An 18498-nucleotide genomic window follows, 5' to 3' on the forward strand; every position below is an offset into this window, starting at 1 on the left:
ATCCTTATCTTTCAAAAGAAGTAACAGTGCGTGGATCTTAGGGTTGTGGGAATAAGGTGAGTAAATGCGTTGTAAAATGCTTCCTACAGTGCTTGTTGTAAATGTTCAATAAATACTATTTCCGAAATAGAAGGAAGGATACTCTTTTTTTAACTTTTTGAATGAAAGAGCCTTTAAATTCTATAGTGCTTTACAATTTTCAAAAGTTTCATACACGATTTCATATAATCCCATCATAACCCCCACCCCTATATTGCCCATCCCCCCTTCCCTCTCCCTACTGGTAACCACTCATTTCTCCTCTATATCTGCGAGTCTGCTTCTTTGTTTTATTGACTAGTTTGTTGTATTTTTTAGGTTCCACATATAAGTGATATCATACAGTATTTGTCTTTCTCTGACTTATTTCACTTAGCATAATGCCCTCCAAGTTCATCCATGTTGCTGCAAATGGCAAAATTTTGTCCTTTTTTATGGCTGAGTAGTATTCCATTGTATATTTATACCACATCTTCTTTATCCATTCATCTGTTGATGGACACAGGTTGCTTCCATACCTTGGCAATTGTAAATAATGCTGCTGTGAACATTGGGGTGCATGTATCTTTTCGAATTAGTGCTTTTGTTTCTTTCCAATATATACTCAGGAGTGGAATTGCTGGGTCATATGGTAGTTCTATTTTTAGTTTTTTGAGAAATCTCCATACTGTTTTCCACAGTGGCTGCACCAATTTACATTCCCACCAGTAGTATAGGAGGCTTCTGTTTTCTGGAAGAATATGCTTTGTTTTCTTTAGAAAGGCTTTATTACATCAAGCAAAGCTTGGCTTTTGTAATTTTTTTTTTTTTTTTTTTAAAGACAAACAGGTACACAAAAAGGAAAAGTGGCTCTGGGGAAGATCCGAGTGAGTCTACTCAAAGGAATACTCAATAGGAGACAAAGGTTTGGCAGGTAGGATGGCTTCCCCTCCCACCCTCCTCCCATACTCTAGTGATAATGGCTGATATCTGCTTACTCTGTCAGGCACTGTGCTGTGAGCTACACGTGCATCATTACCTTGTTTAGTCTTCGTAACCACTCAATTGGGTAGCTCCTATTATCCTCATTTATAGAGACTGAAGCTTAGATAAAACAACTTGCCCAAGTTCACCTAACTACTAAGTAGCAAGACAGGGTTGGAAATCCAAGTCTGTCTATTTTCTAAAAGTTTCAGTGCTGTGCTATATTCCTTTTCTATTAAATCGAGAGAAAAAAAAAACATTCTGCTTTCTTGGATGAGTTTTTTTTTTTTCTTCATGAAGTGGAATTGATCTCTTTTGTGACAGAAATTACGGAAACAATCTGGATCTCAGAACACCATCTTGAATCTCAACAAGAATAATATATCTGGAATTAACTATTATAGCTGGTGGCAACCTTTGCTATTCCTCAGAGCAAGGTGACCAACTCATCTTTGTTTTAGCACTTCAAGTCCTACATCCGGAAAACCCCTCAGTACTGGGCAATCTGGGATGGCTGGTCACCCTACCTAGGAGTGTCGAATTTCCTATCCGTCCTGACTTTGATCCTCTCAGGAAATGTTTGGCATTCACTGAAAACTGACCTTTATGCATATCCAAGCATCTCATGTGGGATTAACTCATTAAGTGAGCTAACATGTTGTAAAATACTTTGCACAATGCTTGGGATATAGTATGCTCAACAAATGCTATTATTTTATTTCTTATTTATTTTTTGGCTGCACCACACAGCACATGGTATCTTAGTTCCCTGACCAGTGATCGAACCCGTGCCCCCTGCTGTGGAAGCACAGAGTCTTAACCACTGGACCACCGGGGAAGTCCCAACAAATGCTGTTATTTAAGGGAGAACTGAGAGGATATTCAATTTATGACAGCATGAAAGAAGGAATATGAAGGAGATTCGAGTATTCTGTACTTGTTGTTTGCCTTCATGACTTGTACTTACTAAAACTGTGATAGCAGAGCAGTTGTGGAAGCAACAAGGAAGGATATGACTGAAAGTCACAGCCAAAGCTGGGCTTATGCAGTTACAACCATGTAACCAGGGAGTGAAAGCTGAGAGCACCCGCTAGTAGAAGTCTGTTATTCCAACCGAGGGCACTTACAGCAGGTTGGGGACTGCTATGCTGGTGGAGAGCAAAAGATGTAAAGTAAGGAGACCTGAGAAGCATCAGCTTCAGGAAATACCAGGTTCCTCTTGAGACAAACTTTTTGCAAAGAATTCCATCTCAGGAGGAAATATGAACAAAACAAACATTCCTAAGGCCCTCAAGGCTCGGTTTCATAAATCGTGCCAGCATTAGGTGATGAAAGAGCCTGCCTTCCCTCCCTCGCAGCCTAACCTGCTCTCCACTGCCCACATTTTAACCATTCCTGGCCGGGTGTACTGTTGGCTTCTACTTCTACTTCAGGCTGACTTCCTTCTAACTATAATCTTCAGACAAGTAGGAAGCGTTGCTGTCTGAAAGAACTGGGAGAAAGATCTACTCAGATTCTCGTCCTGGCTCTGAAACAACATACTGTGGCCTTAGGTAAGTGTGGATCTTAGTTTCCTCAAAAATAAAATGAAGGGGGGATGGACTAAACTTCCTCTCCTGTCATTCCATGCATGACTCTGACATATTCTGGTAAAGGATGAGAGTACGGGAGGTAACACATCCTCTGTGAGCCACTTGAGAGCAAGAGGTTGTATCTTTGTAGCCTTAGTACCTAAATACAGTGTTGGTCAGTAACCATTTATGAGATTTGTGGATGAGAATGGCTTGGGATTCAAAAGACCCAGATTTGAATGCAATTATTGGTGGTACTGACTGTGGGTAACTGAGCAAATCTGGTTCAGAGCACCTTAGCATCTCTATCTGCAAAAAAGCTGGAGTGAGATTTACCACAGCCTTACAACTCTCCAGAATTAATGAATGGCTGTGAGCGAACCTACAGCTGTGCAGGTGAAAAGAACTCTGTGTTTTCAAGATCTTGGGTTATCCCAATCAACTGAAATTTGCTTCCTAGGCAGATGCAGGATGAACATGTATTGCTTGCCCTGATTTTAGACAAAAGACTACCCAGAATAGGCTGTGATTCTTTCATCCGCTTCGCTTTTTGATGAGATCGTGCAGAAAGCTTTAGCCTGCGACAATGATTCTCTCTGGCTAACACAGTAATCAAACAAGTCTTGCTGCTTCCCTCAGCAGAAACAAATCAATTTAAGAACCCACTTGGGAATTCACTGTTTCCTCTCTGCAGACCAGGTTCAAGGCTGGTCTCATTCTGGCAGCTGAAATCAAGCAGAAATCCTTAGAGAACCGTGTCATAAAGCCACATTCACTTTTAGCTGATCAAAAAATATAAAAATATAATATGTAACAGCCCACATACCTAATGTACTATTTTAAAAAATGCTTTCTCTATTCCTTGGTTTATAAAAAATTCATTCATATCATTGTTCGTCTTTTCAAAAAATATATCAGAATGGTTCAGTTAAAGACATTTAAGCATTTGGAATTATAAATTAAGTCATTTCCTTCCCCCTTTACCCACATTAGTGAGATCCCTAGGTTAGTACTCTGGAGGTACATATTTCCTGGGCTATTTCTTCTGCCTGATGAGGTAAAAAGGGAGAGAAAGCAGTTTTCCTATCAAAAGAAGCTGCGGCTTTGAAAAAGTCCTCTTCAGGGGCAAATCTCATCAGCCGGAAGATTTTAACTCCTGGGCTCTGAAAGCTGCGGGGTTCAGAGATGGGCTGGCAGAGAGATGTCGGTTTGCTGCCCTCTGCAGGCGGCAGTTGGTAAGCCTCGATCAGTTAGAGGAAGCAGGGATGAATCCTTAGGGATCTGAAAAGAAATAAAACAAGTTAATGCCAAAATAAGCTGCCAGTGGGGTGGAGGAAATGATTGTGTACATCAGTCTACCATAAAAAACCCACAGCATTTAGGGAATGTCAAGATGGCCACTCTGTGCTGTTAGGTGCAAACAGGATGTAATAAAATACTGTACTGCTTGATTCAACTTTCGTAAGAATAGATTTAGATTTAGTTATACCAGAATGTTAGATTTTGGTTATCTCGGTAGTTGGATTATGGGTAATTTGCGTTAAAATCCTTTTTACTTATCTGTATCATCTAAACTTTATGTAATAAATATGTATTATTCTAGTAATAAGAACTAGTTAAAAAGTGATTTGCCAAGGGGACTTCTTGGGTGCTAGCAGTGTTCTGTTCCTTGATTTAGATGCTCTACATCATCATCAAGCTGTCCACTCATGATGGCTGCGATTCTCTGTATGTCAGTATACTTCAATTAAAATGGTTTTTAAAAAGTGATTTTACCGGGACTCTCACACATTGTTGGTGGGAATGCAAAATGGTGCAGCCACTTTACAAGACATTTTGGCAGTTTCTTACAAAACTAAACATACTTTTATCATATGATCCAACAGTCTCACTCCTTGGTATTTACCCAAATGAGTTGAAAACTTACATCCACACAAAGACCTCCACATGGATGTTTATAGCAGCTTTACTTTTTTTTTTTTTTTTTTGCCGCACTGCGCAGCATGTGGGATCTTAGTTCCCCCACCAGGGATCAAACCCGTGCTCCCTGTAGTGGAAGCACAGAGTCTTAACCACTGGACTGCCAGGGAAGTCCAGTGGCTTTATTCATAATTGCCAAAAAGTTGGAAGCATCCAAGATGTCCTTCAGTAGGTAAACGATAAATACCGTGTTAGTGAACAGGGGCAAGGAGTATATGGGAACTCCTGCACTTTCTGCTCAATTCTGCTGTGAACCTCAAACTGCTCTAAAAAAAATAGTCTTTTTCAAACTGGCTGTACTCCTCTGGGAATATATTAAAAATTATTGAATTGTATGCAATAAATGAGTGAACTGTATGATATGTGAATTATATCTCAAAGCTGAAAAAAAAAGCTGTTATATTTTTTTAAAGTGGTTGTACTCGTAGGTGAAAATATCAATAGATATAAAGTACTGACACATGCTGCAATATGGATGAATCTTGAAAACATTATGCTAAGTGGAGAAGCCAGACACAAAAGGCTACATACTGTATGAAATGTCCAGAATAGGCAAAAACAGAAAGAAGATTAGTTGTTGTCAGGGACCAGGGGGTGGGGAATGGGGAATCACTGCTAATGGGTACAGGGTTTCTTCCTGGGATGATGAAAATGTTCTGGAATTAATGGTGATTAATGTGCAACTTTGTGAGTGTACTAAAAACACGTTAATTATATACTTTTAAAGTGTACTTTTAAAGGGTGAACTTCATGGCCTAGGAATTATATCTCAATAAAGCTGTTATTTTTTAAAAATGGGGAAAAAGGCAATGGCAGATTTTGGAACATTGTCTTAAATAGCTATGTGCCTAGAATTCAAAAATCAGTCTTTTGAACAATATAGCGTAATGCACGTTAAAAAATTAGTTTCAATTAAGAATGGCCAGGGCTTCCCTGGTGGCGCAGCGGATGAGAGTCCGCCTGCCGATGCAGGGGACACGGGTTCGTGCCCCGGTCAGGAAAGATCCCACATGCCCCAGAGCGGCTAGGCCCGTGAGCCATGGCCGCTGAGGCTGCGCATCCGGAGCCTGTGCTCCGCAACGGGAGAGGCCACAACAGTGAGAGGCCCGCGTACCGCAAAAAAAAAAAAAAAGAATGGCCATACATTAAGAAACCTAGACCCTTCTCTCTTTTGTCAGTGCTCTCAGTTGAGCGGGAACTGGAATCTGGTATCTGAGAAGGCATTTTACCATTGGCAGCAGAATTCAAATGAAAGTCCCAGTTTCCGGGTCTGGAATATCAGGCTGTGGTCAGCGTGGGTCTATTAAAGGCAGCAGCTCTCCGCAACGAGAATCCAGTTTCAGACATGCCAAGTCGTCCGACCGTGTGGGCCCGATGTTCAGTATTGCAATTGGCAGCTTCCTCTCCTGGGCAGTGAGGATGAACCTGTAGCCTGAGTACACCTGTCGGAGCAGAAGACGCAGATAATAGCTCTCTAGAAGCAGGAAGAGATAAACCAATAGGGAGCCTCTCCCGGGCTCCCCAGCCCGCAAAGGGAGCAGTTACCATCCCGACACCAAGTCAGTTACCTGCAAGGACGATCCCACCACCAGGAGGGAGTCGGCTTCTTTTACCCGCTTGTGCACAAAATCAACCTTGTCAGGGTTCACCGTGTCCCCGAAGAAGACGACGTCTGGTTTCAGGGGGCCCCCACATCGAGAGCAGGGCGGGACCCGGAAGCTCTGTACCTGCTCCTCAGTGAGAAAGACGTCACCGTCCGGAGCCAGGCCATGGGCCTCAGCGCTCCAGGTGGGGTTCAGGACTTCAAACCGCTCTTGCAGTGCCCCTCGGGGAGTCTGCTCACCGCAGCCCAAGCAGAGGACCCTGAAACCAGAGAGGAGGCCAGCTGTGCTGGGGAGGCACGAAGCTACTGAAGACCTTTCACCCCCAACCATCTCTAGCTCCTCCATCACCACTTTCTTTCCCTGACACCCACCATGTTTTCCCTGCTTTATTAATACCTTTTCATGACCTCTTTAGCTACCATCTTCCTTCCACTGCCAACCTTCTAGAAAAACGTGCATCTGTTTCCTTACTACACACTCCCTGCTTAAACCTTCTGCTAGCTCACTTTTATCCTTAACATGACTGCAAAGCCTTTACCACATTTTACTTAGTGCCAAAACCAGGGTTTTTTTTCCCCCTTCCCCCTCCATCCTCTGCTCTAATCATCTGCTGTAATTGCTGCTATCCATTGCCATCTTCTCTTTAAAACACTTTCTGGGAGTTCCCTGGTGGCCTAGTGGTTAGGATTCCGGGCTTTCACTGCCAGGGCCCAGGTTCAGTCCCTGGTCAGGGTAATAAGATCCCACAAGCTGCATGGCCCTCCAAAAAAAAAAAAGAGACATTTGAGTCCTTTGTCCACTGCTCTGTGCCCATCGCCCATAACAGTGTCTGCACATAGCAGGCACTCACTAAATAGCTGTTGAAAGAAAAATGGAAGTTGGTTCCTCTTCTGCTCCTCCAGCCTCCAACCTGTTTTCTTTCCACTGTCCCTTCCTGGGGTGTCTCTGTGGTCACTGCTACAGTGCCTCTGTGCTAACAGTTTCCTGCTCTATACAGGACTCCACTCCTGCCCTCTCCCCCAAATTTTAGTCCAAGTCTCCTTGATGGTCGTGTCAAACTTAACTTCTGTCTTCAATCCCCCTCCACAGCTTCTCCATCACCTTCCTCCAGTTACTTGGGCTGAAACCCTTGGGAAAAAACTTGTTACTCAGTTTTCTCCCTTTACTCTCTATCTAGTCAATCATCAGACTGTGTTGGCTTTTTTTTTTTTAACTTAAAAGGCCTCCTATGAAATGACAAGAAGTCTTGGATTTGTTTTAAAATATTTCAAAAGAGAGAAAGGATAAGTAGACATGGTAAAATCTTGATAAAACTCTGGATCTGGGTGATGGTATGTGGGAGTTCATCATACTACTCTATTTTTGTGGATGTTTGAAATTTTCATCATTAAAAAAATTTTTAATGGACCCATAGCCATCCTTAGCTCTCCCATCCCCTGATGCCACCTTGGTCTGAGTCTTTCCAGCTGACTTTCCTGAGCCACTCTAACTCTCTAATCCTGTCCAGGCTTCCTCAAATGCTATTTTTATCATATTGCTTTCTTGCTCAGAAACCACTAACAGTACCCTTTGGTCTCTCACAACAGACCCAAATTGCACTGCATGATTTTCAAATGCATCCAGGATTTGGGTCTAGCCTTCCCAGACAATCTGATTTCATACTAGCCTCCAACGAGACCAGGCCAGACTGTACAAGTTCCCTTCATTTGGAAAGCCCTCTTTCCCCTCCTTTGCCTAGTCATACCTGAGCTATTCTCCAGCCCCACCTCACCCATAAAAGAGTACTCCAATCTTTACTAACTCTGTTTCTCTGAACCTGTAAAACATGTCTATCAAGAAACACATAATTTAACAATCACGTGTGGAGTGGTTTGTTGTTAAACCTGTTATTTTTGGGTCTCCCACCAAACAGATTACAAAATTCTCACATATTAAGCAGACCACGTTTTATATTTTGGTTTTGACCTCTCCACACCAGCAAGTGGCACACCAGTAGCACACCACGTGTTGCAGACACCCAATAAATATTTTATGACTGGCAGACTGATTTCAGTCCTCAGAGGGTGATCTCTGGGGCTTACAGATAAGGAAACGGTCTCCAATTAGCTACAAGTTACTGCCAGGGCTACATATGGTCGTTTCATCAATATTTATTGGGTTCTGGCTATCCTGTGATCTATGTATCTAGGCACTGGAAACCCAGCAGTTTGTAGCATATGCTCTGCTCATAGTTCCCTCGGAACACTCAGAGGGCACCTCCCACAGTTCTCTTATAAGTTCCTGTGTCTCTCCTGTTTAGGGAGTTCCCTGGCCATGGAAGCCTTCTCCGGAGGAGCAGAGTCAAGTGTTAGGGAGTTAATTCCCCCAGAGTGACCCGCAGCCAATGAAGGATGGGAGGCAATGGATAAACACCCCAGTTCCCCTTGACTTCCAGTGAGACGGTTCTGAAGCTGCTCTACAGTCAGAGAGCCCCTGACACGCTTGAGCCCCAGATGCCCCAAGCAGTAACCCACTCATTAGCAAAACCTTACCCCGCCTTTCCCACTTTCCCTGTTTCACTTCCCATTCTCTCACTGAGTTTGCTGGGATCAACCCCAAAGTAAACAACTTCCTCCCAAATCATTTCCTCGTGGTCTAACGAAGACAACCGTGACCAGGACGGCCAAGGTCCCTGCTCTTATGGAGCATGTGTCTGCATTCACACTGTTTAGGCTTTCCTGCACCTGTGCATGCATCCGTGGAGTTCTGTCAGGCGCTGACTCCCCGCCTTGGTGTGCAAGGCATCCACATTTTGGGTCACCAACCAGGACAGCTTTCCGAATCTCTCCCAGTTGCTCAAAGCCCAGTGTGCAGGGTTAGGCTGGTGGGAGGAGAACTGAGGCCAGCCCACAAAGTTTCTCGCCCAGTACCGCTGGCGGATTTGAGCTATCCGTACAAAATCCCCATGCTGGATGGGCCTCCGGTCCGTGCGGGCGTAAAGTCCCACCTTTTCTGACCTGTAGTCTGGGATTCCCGACTCAGTGGAGATTCCTGCCCCAGTCATCACTAAGAGTCTCTTGGAAAGGGTGATAAAGCGCTGTAACTCTTTGACCTTCTCAGAGTCCAGAGGAGGACTTGGTGGCACAAATAACCCAGTGGATCTGCGTGAGCACTGCTGGCTGAGGTTTGGCACCCAGCGGCCTTTTGCTGTCCTGAGAGTTAACCCAAAGCTCATCCTCATTCTAGAGAGGGAAAAAAAAAAAAGCATCAAGTGAGAAACTGGGTTTTGAAAACCCGGGTAACCAAGGGAAGGGGGGAGGGGCAAGATGGGGAAGGGGATTAAGAGGTACAAACTACTATATATAAAATAAATAAGCTACAAGGATATATAGTACAACACAGGGAATATAGCCAATATTTCATAATAACTATAAATCAAATATAAACTTTAAAAATTATGAATCACTAAGTTGTACACCTGAAAATGTCAACTACACCTAAATTTTTAAAATTTTAATTTAATGAAAAAAACCCCACAAAACTGATGAATGGGTAAACAAAATGTGGAGTATATAAATGAAACAAGATTAACCAAGGGTTGTTAATTGTTGAAGCTGGGTGATGGGTCCATGGATGGGGGGTTCATTATATCACCTATCTCCACAATAAAAAAAAAAAATTGGTGGCGGGAAATTCCCTGGCAGTCCAGGGGTTAGGACTCTGCGCTTTCACTGCTGACTGTGCAGGTTCAATCCCTGGTTGGGGAACTAAGATCCCACAGGCCATGCAAAAAAAAAAAAAAAAAAAAATTTTTTTTAAAGTAATTTCTTAGAGGAATGTTTGGATTGCAAATGCTCTAGTATGCCCAGAACAGTGGAAGTACAGAAATGCCAAAAGCCATGAGATGAAGGGAAAAAAAACTTCCCCCACAAAAAGGAAAAAAAAAAGAAGGAAGGGGGAGGGGAATGGCAGGGGGAGGGGGAGGGACAGGGAGAAAAGAATGGAGAAGTTTGAAGAGAAGCTAAAATGTGGAATGCTTTGCCTTAGAGGTAGACAAAACTCCAATATCTGGACCATATTAGCTTAGCAGTCATATAGTATTTGGAGAAAACATATTTGAAATTAAATAGACAAAGTGAACTAGGGCAGGTAACTGAAACATATGCCTGCCTCATGTTGCCCTTGATCTAGACAAAAACGAAAGCAAGAGCACACGATTATCAACAGAATAGAGATAAAAAAGGGCTAAGCTTAGCCTAAAAATATATAGACAAACCCTAACTAACTCTAGGCAAGAAACTAAAAAATAAAGAATGGAGGGGTAGCATCCTTATTTCCCAAAACAGCCCACCCTAAACGGGATTTGGGAGCAGGTTACTAATGAGATTTCAACTTATATCTGGAAGCTGCCAACCTAAAAGGTATCTAATAATCAGCAAATTGGTACTTTGAAATATTTTATGAGAAGGGTGACAAGAGCCAACAGCACTATATTGAGAAATGGCTGGGGAATAGGAATTTGTTGGCATTGCATACAATACTGTCCTCTGAAAGATAATATCTAGGTATGAGAAAAATGTACTGGAGAGTAGTACAGGTTTTTACCTAATAAGAAGGCTATCCAGGGACTTCCCTGGTGGTGCAGTGGTTAAGAATCCGCCTACCAATTCAGGGGACATGGGTTCGAGCCCTGGTCCGGGAAGATTCTCACAGGCTGCAGAGCAACTAAGCCAGTGCAACACAACTACTAAGCTTGCGCTCTAGAGCCCGCGAGCCACAACTACTGAGCCCGCGTGCCACAACTACTGAAGCCCACATGCCTAGAGCCCGTGCTCCGCAACAAGAGAAGCCCCCACAATGAGAAGACCCTGCACCGCAAAGAAGAGTAGCCCCCACTCGCTGCAACTAGAGAAAGCCCGCGCGCAATGATGAAGACCCAATGCAGGCAAAAAAAATTAAAAAAAAAGAAAGCTATCCAACCAGACCATATTTCCAGGGGTGGATTCCATGCTTATGAGAACAGCCTACTGATAGTGAATTAATCAATGACCGCATTACCTGGAAGGACAGCTCCCAGATAAACAATTCACTTGAAAGGTAAGCCCCCTTCCCTCCACAGATACTTAGAGTGTATTTATAATCTTGCTTTGTAATCCAAATCAATCTTTGGTAAAATCTGGAAGGGTGTGAGCTAGTTCAGCATCTAATAACTCACGGATGTAATGAACACTGGGGCCCCAGGCTTAGAGAAAAAATTGACCTTTGCTAGGGGTGTGTTGGTAAACTGGCTTCCCCTTTACCCTCCCCCTCAAAAAAAGATAAAAGAAAATAATCCTATCGTGGCCAGTTTCAGGCTACCAATGGTTTATCTAACAACTGGCCAGTAAATTCCCAAATATTTAACAACTGACCCTCACCAGTACAAACTGACTCCACACCCTCCTGGGTCCTTTGAAGTCCAACCTGAAACAACAAGCCTACCTTTTTATTATCTTTTTAGTAATTTGTTTTGGTCAAGAATTTCTAATATGTTCCACAAAATAAAACTTTGTCCCCACACTAGACTATTTCATAACAGCCCAAGCCAATCTGTCTTCCTGATCTCCTAAGAACCTACAGCCAGAGCTCTCCTATGCTGTGGCCATCAGATGAAAATTAACTATGGCTGGCAAATCTGCCAAGGCTTTCTGCATCCAAGGGAAACTGCATATTTTGGTTTCTGAAAAGAAGGGGGGGGCTCTAGAAAATAAAATCTATTTTAAAAAGGAGGGAGGTAAACTAAAAAATTGATAAAGCAGAATTCTAGCATAATATAAGGCCTATTCTGTCTCTCCCAGTAACACCTGGCTGGTCAGAACTGAATTTCTTATAAACTTCAAAAAGTTAATGGTTTACCTCAATATCTTTTTTAAGTCCCTTAATTGCTCATTGTTAATATATGACTATATCTAAAGATGTCTCTATCAGAGGAATATATTTTTAGCTAATACTATCCCTTGGGGGACCGTGTGTCCCATAAACCTACTTCCCATTTTATAAATCAGAATTATCTTATTTCTTCATAAACTAAAGAAGCACATTAGCGTTCCAGTTTAGCTGATGAAACTGTTGCTCAGACTTTTCGAGATTTTGATTTTATTAATGTAATTAAGCACATGCATACCTTTTATTCTATTTCCCCCATATTCTATTAGTTTACCCTCAATTGCAAATAGGGCTTCTTGGACAAGGTGAAGGGTAGTGAGACCTGACAAGGCATTCTACCCCAGCTTTTTCTAGCTGTAAAAACAAGGCCTTTATGTAATATTAGATAAAATGCAGAAATTCTCTAGTGACACGCACCCCATATGTAAACATTATTTTATGCTGGGCTTTCCAGATCTGGGATCAGGACCCTGACTTCTCCCTGACATTCCACAGCAGTGAACAACTAAACAGATAATCCCGATTCCTGAGACCGGAGGGCTCGGGAAACCCCGCTGAAAAGACGCTCTGTTGGAACAGCTGCTCTCTCCCAGGTCCCATCAAAGGGCAAAGAGGAGAAGTGGAATCCTCAATTTATAGAAACCTGCAGCCCACACAGAACTCACTTACCTTTCACAGCTTAAGGGACACTCCGCACCCGACAGGGGGACCGACTGGCTGTACTTGCACTTTGGGAAATGTAGTTCATTAACCTGAAATGATGCAAGAAAAACTACAAGTCCCACAAACCTCTGGGCTTCACAATCGAGGGACCCAGGTTGTCCAGTAGCGCCCCCTGTTGGCCTTTTGTGGTCAGAGGCTTCGAACCCTGGTACGCGATGTGCAGCTGTCTACCTAGCCATCATCTCTTTGAGAGAAGCGGTTAGAGCTTGGACGTCACTGTTCTGAGTGCAAAATAGTACATCCAAACAGCGTTAACTTAGGAATTCATTCTTTAGAAGCTTTAGTAATGGATCTAGGTTTGACTCATCCTCAACTTCAGTGTTTCCGAACCTTTCCACTCATGGAAACGGAATCAAGTTCCCACCTTGCAGTGAGTTGTGAAGAAATACATTCACAAATAGCTGAAAAACTGATGTTTTTACAGTTAAAATGAACAATTAAAGTGAAATATAATATACAGGGACTAATGTGTTTACCCACGTGGCTTCTCCAATTTTCTCATCTTTTTTTTGTTTGTTTTGGCTCTGTTGGGTCTTCGTGGTTGGGTCTTCAGGGTTGAGTCTTCCTTGCTGTGTGCAGGCTTTCTCTAGTTGCAGCCAGTGGGGGCTACTCTTCGTTGTGGTGTGAGGGCTTCTCATTTTGGTAGCTTCTACTGTTGCGGAGCACGGGGTCTAGGCGCCCCGGCTTCAGTAGTTGTGGCACATGGGCTTAGTTGCTCCGCAGCATGTGGGATCTTCCCAGACCAGGGCTCGAAACCATGTCACCTGCTCTGGCAGGCAGATTCTGATTCTTAACCACTGCGCCACCAGGGAAGTCCCTTATTTCTCATCTTGTGTTTTTACTAAATTAACCAACACAATGCCTGGGTCTTACCCCCAGAAATTCTGATTTAATTGGTCTGGGGAGACACTTGGGCACCAAGTCGGTTTACAAACCTCACAGTTGTTTCTAATATGTAGCCAGTGAGAACCACTGATCTGTAGCATTGCCTAAATAAGACATCGATTTCTAAGTGTTTTAGAACATATCAAAGGATATGCTAGCACTGACCTTGAAGACCACTCTAAGGAACCACTTCCCGCATTTTAAAATGAAGTGAGGGGAATTCCCTGGAGGTCCAGTGGTTAGGCTCCGAGCTTTCACCGCCGAGGGTACAGGTTCAATCCCTGGTCGGGGAACTAAGATCTCGAAAGCCACTCAGTGCCGCCAAAAACAAACAAGCAAACAAACAAAACTGAAGCCCAGAGGAGTAGTATGAAAGCTGGAGTCAGAGTCTGACTCTCATTGAATGCATAGCAGTAAATATTGGTAAAGTAACCTATTTCAGTAGTTTGGGAGCAATATCTCCAGCCACACCTCAAATAGGTCACTGGGCTGAGAGAGCCACCTGACATGAGTCTTTTTTTTTTTTTTTTTTGCAGTACGCGGGCCTGTCACTGTTGTGGCCTCTCCCGTTGCGGAGCACAGGCTCCAGATGCGTAGGCTCAGCGGCCATGGCTCACGGGCCCAGCCTCTCCGTGGCAGGTGGGAAGATGGCATGTGGGATCTTCCCGGACCGGGACGTGAACCTGTGTCCCCTGCATCGGCAGGTGGACTCTCAACCACTGCGCCACCAGGCAAGCCCGACATGAGTCTTTTGTACCTTAGTTAACCTGACCACATTGGCTGGGAAAAAATTTAAAAAAGGATTAAAATATAGACTGGGGGGCTTCCGTGGTGGCACAGTGGTTAAGAATCTGCCTGCTAATGCAGGGGACACAGGTTCAATCCCTGGTCCGGGAAGATCCCACACTGTGGAGCAACTAAGCCCGTGCGCCACAACTACTGAGCCTGCACTATTGAACCTGTGTGCCACAACTACTGAAGCCCGCGCGCCTAGAGCCCATCCTCTGCAACAAGAGAAGCCCGCCCATGGCAACAAAGAGTGGCCCTGGCTCGCTGCAACTAGAGAAAGCCCCCACACAGCAAGAAGACCCAACACAGCCAAAAGTAAAAGCAAATACATTAATTTTTAAAAATGTATACTGGGAACTTTTATTAAGTCAAAAAATTATAGGGCTTCCCTGGTGGTGCAGTGGTTAAGAATCCGCCTATCAGTGCAGGGAACACGGGTTCGAGCCCTGGTCCGGGAAGATCCCACATGCCGCGGAGCAACTAAGGCCCTGCGCCATAACTACTGAGCCTGCGCTCTAGATCCCACGAGCCACAGCTACTGAGCCTGCGTGCCTAGAGCCTATGCTCTGCAGCAAGAGAAGCCACCGCAATGAGAAGCTCGTGCACTGCAACAAGAGTAGCCCCCGCTCGCCGCAACTAGAGAAAACCCGTGCACAGCAACTAAGACCCAGTGCAGCCAAAAATAAATAAATAAATAAATAAATTTTAAAAAAAGAAAACAAAATTGTAATCCAGAATATTTTCTGCACACATGGGTATTTGATTAAAACCTATGGAAATGTCAAAACATGACACTACCCCCAATCCCAGGAAAATTTTATTGTGGAAAACTTCAGAGCCACATTATTTTTCCAGTTCTTCAAGTGGAATAAGCATCATTAAAAGACTGGCCAGGAACACAGGATTATTGTGCTTTTAGGCACCAAAGAATTTCATGTTCTGGGGAGAAGTTAGCTGAGTTTTCTATTTTTCTTAGTGCTGGGAAGTCATCTGTGGAAGATGAAGTCATCCAAGACAGCTGGTGAAACAATTTCCCTTGATAGCTACTGACAGGGTGTAATGAGCCACCCAATCGAGACATTCTCAAGGGCTGAGAAGTTCTTTGGATGACCCTTGTCTTTTTATTTCTCACAACTCCACCACACTAGGAATTAATGACAAAGTCCTTGGCTGGATCGAAATCAAATACTCTAAATTAATCAGACTGTTAGCCTTTCTTTTTTTCTGCTGTTTTTTCCTACCCTGCCAATTATGGCTGTGGAAAAAAAATTTACACATCAGCATCAAATAGGCCTTTTTATGTCATTTTTACATCTAGTTGATGACTACATAAATGTTCAGTGAGCAATACTTTGAATGTTTCATGTTTGAAATTTTTCATAATGAAATTTTGGGGGAAATATTTTCTCAGAGTACTCGTTGCATCTTAGTGAGTAGCAAAAACCAAAAGTCTTTTGGAGAGTACAGCTCAGAGCTGAAACAAGTTCAGACATAGGTTTCTAGTAGCTTTCCACTTGCCGAGCCAGTAACAGTGAAAGTTACTTCAAACTCATGAACTGTAGAAATAACCTCTCTCCTCTGAATTAAGATGTCCACAGAAAACCCTTCCAGGTTAAACATAGCACATCATCCAGAAATTCTACTTCTAGATATAAACACAAAAGAATTGGAAAGAAGGACTCAAACTGATACTTGTATGTCAATGTTCATAGAAGCATTGTTCACAATAGCCAAAAGGTGGAAGCAACCTCCTGTCAAAGAATAAATGGATAACAAAATTCCATACAGTAGAATATCAGCCATAAAAAGGAACGAAATTCTGAAACATACTACAATATGGATGGACCTTAAAAACAAGGTATGAAATAAGCCAGACACAAAAGGTCAAATAATTGTGTGATTCTCTTATGTGAGGTACTGAGAGTTGCCAAATTTATAGAAAGTGGAATAGAGGTTGCCAGGAGCTGTGGGAGAGAGGAATGGGGAGTTAGTATTTAATGGGAAGTTTGTTTGGAATGATGAAAAAGTTCTGGAGATGTACAGTGGTGATGGTTGCTGAACTTAGAAATGGTTCAAATGGTAAATTTTATGTTATGTATATTTTACCACAGCACCCTTACACTGAGTACATTGCTCATCCTCCCCAATTTATAGTCTGAATTAAGTTTATTAGCATGTTCCCTCCCACAATGCTTTGCTTCATTCCCCACTAAAAACTAAGTGAAATCAAGCAACTGAATACTGAGAAACAGCTTATATATTTCCGAGACATCTTAATATAGTTGTATAATTTTCAGCCCATTAATAATTAAGGGTTTTGCCTTGAGGCTCCAACTCACCTTTCTGAAATAGGAACCTTGCTTATTGGGAACGATGAGTAGGGGGCTATATTCTCTAGCTTTGCGCAGTGGCAGTATCGTAGCCAATGAGGTTTATCCGAGGCGCGATTATTGCTAATTGAAAACTTTTCCCAATACCCCGCCGTGACGACTTGAAATATAGTCGGCATTGGCAATTTTTGACAGTCTCTACGGAGACTGAACAATGTAAGTTTAAAGACAGTATGATGTTTCATAACCACTGTAAGCTTACGGGAGAATATGCTGGAAGTCCGAAATCCCAAACAGCATGGAAGAAACGCTGAGAGACCAAAATGATTAGTAGCTGTATTCCCGATTTCAAATTTTCACCGTTACCAGATAGGAAATTGCCTTGCTAGAAATTCCTAGTATGTTACTATCGTTTTTGGTTTCGGTTATCAATATAAACGATTAGCTTTTTGTGAACAGTTCGTTTCATACCTGTTTTTCAGTTTTAGTTCGTTCTTTACGTTTGCGTGTTAGTTGTCCAAGTTGTATTAATAATTTTCTTATTTCTTAATATTTTTCTGGTTTTAACACCAACACTTCCATTTACTCGTCCCATCTCGCATTACTCTGTTTCGGTTTTTTTCTTGTCGCTGTTTTTTAGAACGCGAGTCTTACCCGCAGCGTCTTGGTGATGTCATGGTAATTTGCATAAAATTCTCCAGCGTCCTTAGCGAAAGGCGTTCTTATTTTCGAAAGGTTAGGGTTCGACAAGAGTTGCTCTAATACCAGCAGCTTTTCGCGCACACGTGTTTTAAACAGGAATGTTTGCAGCGAAATGCTTTATATCTCACAGCTCATTGTTAGTTGCTCGCCCTCATTGTAAAGATAGTTGTCATCCATGGGGGAGGTAGGTGCGTAGTCTCGCTCTCTAGCTTTGCGCAGTGGCAGTATCGTAGCCAATGAGGTTTATCCGAGGCGCGATTATTGCTAATTGAAAACTTTTCCCAATACCCCGCCATGACGACTTGAAATATAGTCGGCATTGGCAATTTTTGACAGTCTCTACGGAGACTGAACGACGTGTGTTTAATAATAGATGTTCAATACTTAAATTTCCAGGAATGAGTGGGACTGTTTGAGGTTTCTCCTGGGTTTTTTTGCTTATTCTTACTAAAGCATTACTGGTACTTCTTGTCGTTAGAAGTGGGGGGTGAGTCTGTTCCGTGTTTTCCGAAGGTCACAGGTTCGTAGGAACCGACGTGAGTTTGAAAACGTGTCGTCCGAACACTTCCTTTGAAAGCAATTAACAAAAAAAGATACAACGGGCTATTTTAGGTCGTACTGTAGAGTCCTGGGCACAGCTTCGCTTGCAATTAAATTCTTTTTTTCTTAGTGGGGTGCTGGTTTCCACTATGACGGCTGCCTACAGTCTTGTGCTGTTAGGAGGATCAGGCGTGTCCACGGACAGAAAGCCTGAGTAGGACAGAAGGCCTGAGGAGTCGACTCCGAGCTCTGGGGGTGGCAGATACAGCTGGACCTGTTTAGGCCACCATCCATAAAACATTTTTGTGTTCTCTAGCAAAAGAATGCGGCTTGTTAGGGTGAAGGTGGTGGAACAGCCTCTACTGATTCAAAGCAGCACACTGGAAAACCGCCCTAGCGGCAGATCAGACACAGTCCCTGCTTCAAAGAACTCACCGTTTTGAAACCACAGATAAACAACATAATTAC

The 18498-nt window shown here is 43.1% G+C and overlaps 1 protein-coding gene and 2 non-coding genes across 3 annotated transcripts; 2 read left to right on the plus strand and 1 right to left on the minus strand.

The window, feature by feature from the left end:
- Positions 1–3408: 3408 nt before the first annotated feature.
- SIRT4 (sirtuin 4) lies at positions 3409–12794 on the minus strand. The gene is made up of 5 exons (XM_032603392.1): positions 12731–12794; positions 8881–9378; positions 6122–6416; positions 5783–5995; positions 3409–3854 (listed from the first exon to the last, which is right to left on the minus strand). The coding sequence occupies exons 2-4, from the start codon at positions 9375–9377 to the stop codon at positions 5843–5845; spliced, it is 945 nt and encodes a 314-aa protein (XP_032459283.1). The 5' UTR covers position 9378; positions 12731–12794; the 3' UTR covers positions 3409–3854; positions 5783–5842.
- Positions 12795–16854: 4060 nt separating this feature from the next.
- LOC116739369 lies at positions 16855–16995 on the plus strand. The gene has a single exon (XR_004345549.1). It is a non-coding gene; the product is annotated as a U4 spliceosomal RNA (small nuclear RNA).
- Positions 16996–17697: 702 nt separating this feature from the next.
- LOC116739416 lies at positions 17698–17838 on the plus strand. Its single transcript, XR_004345587.1, has one exon. It is a non-coding gene; the product is annotated as a U4 spliceosomal RNA (small nuclear RNA).
- Positions 17839–18498: the final 660 nt, after the last annotated feature.

This window comes from Phocoena sinus, chromosome 14 (assembly GCF_008692025.1).
Source record: "Phocoena sinus isolate mPhoSin1 chromosome 14, mPhoSin1.pri, whole genome shotgun sequence".
NCBI classification, from domain to species: Eukaryota; Metazoa; Chordata; class Mammalia; order Artiodactyla; family Phocoenidae; genus Phocoena; species Phocoena sinus.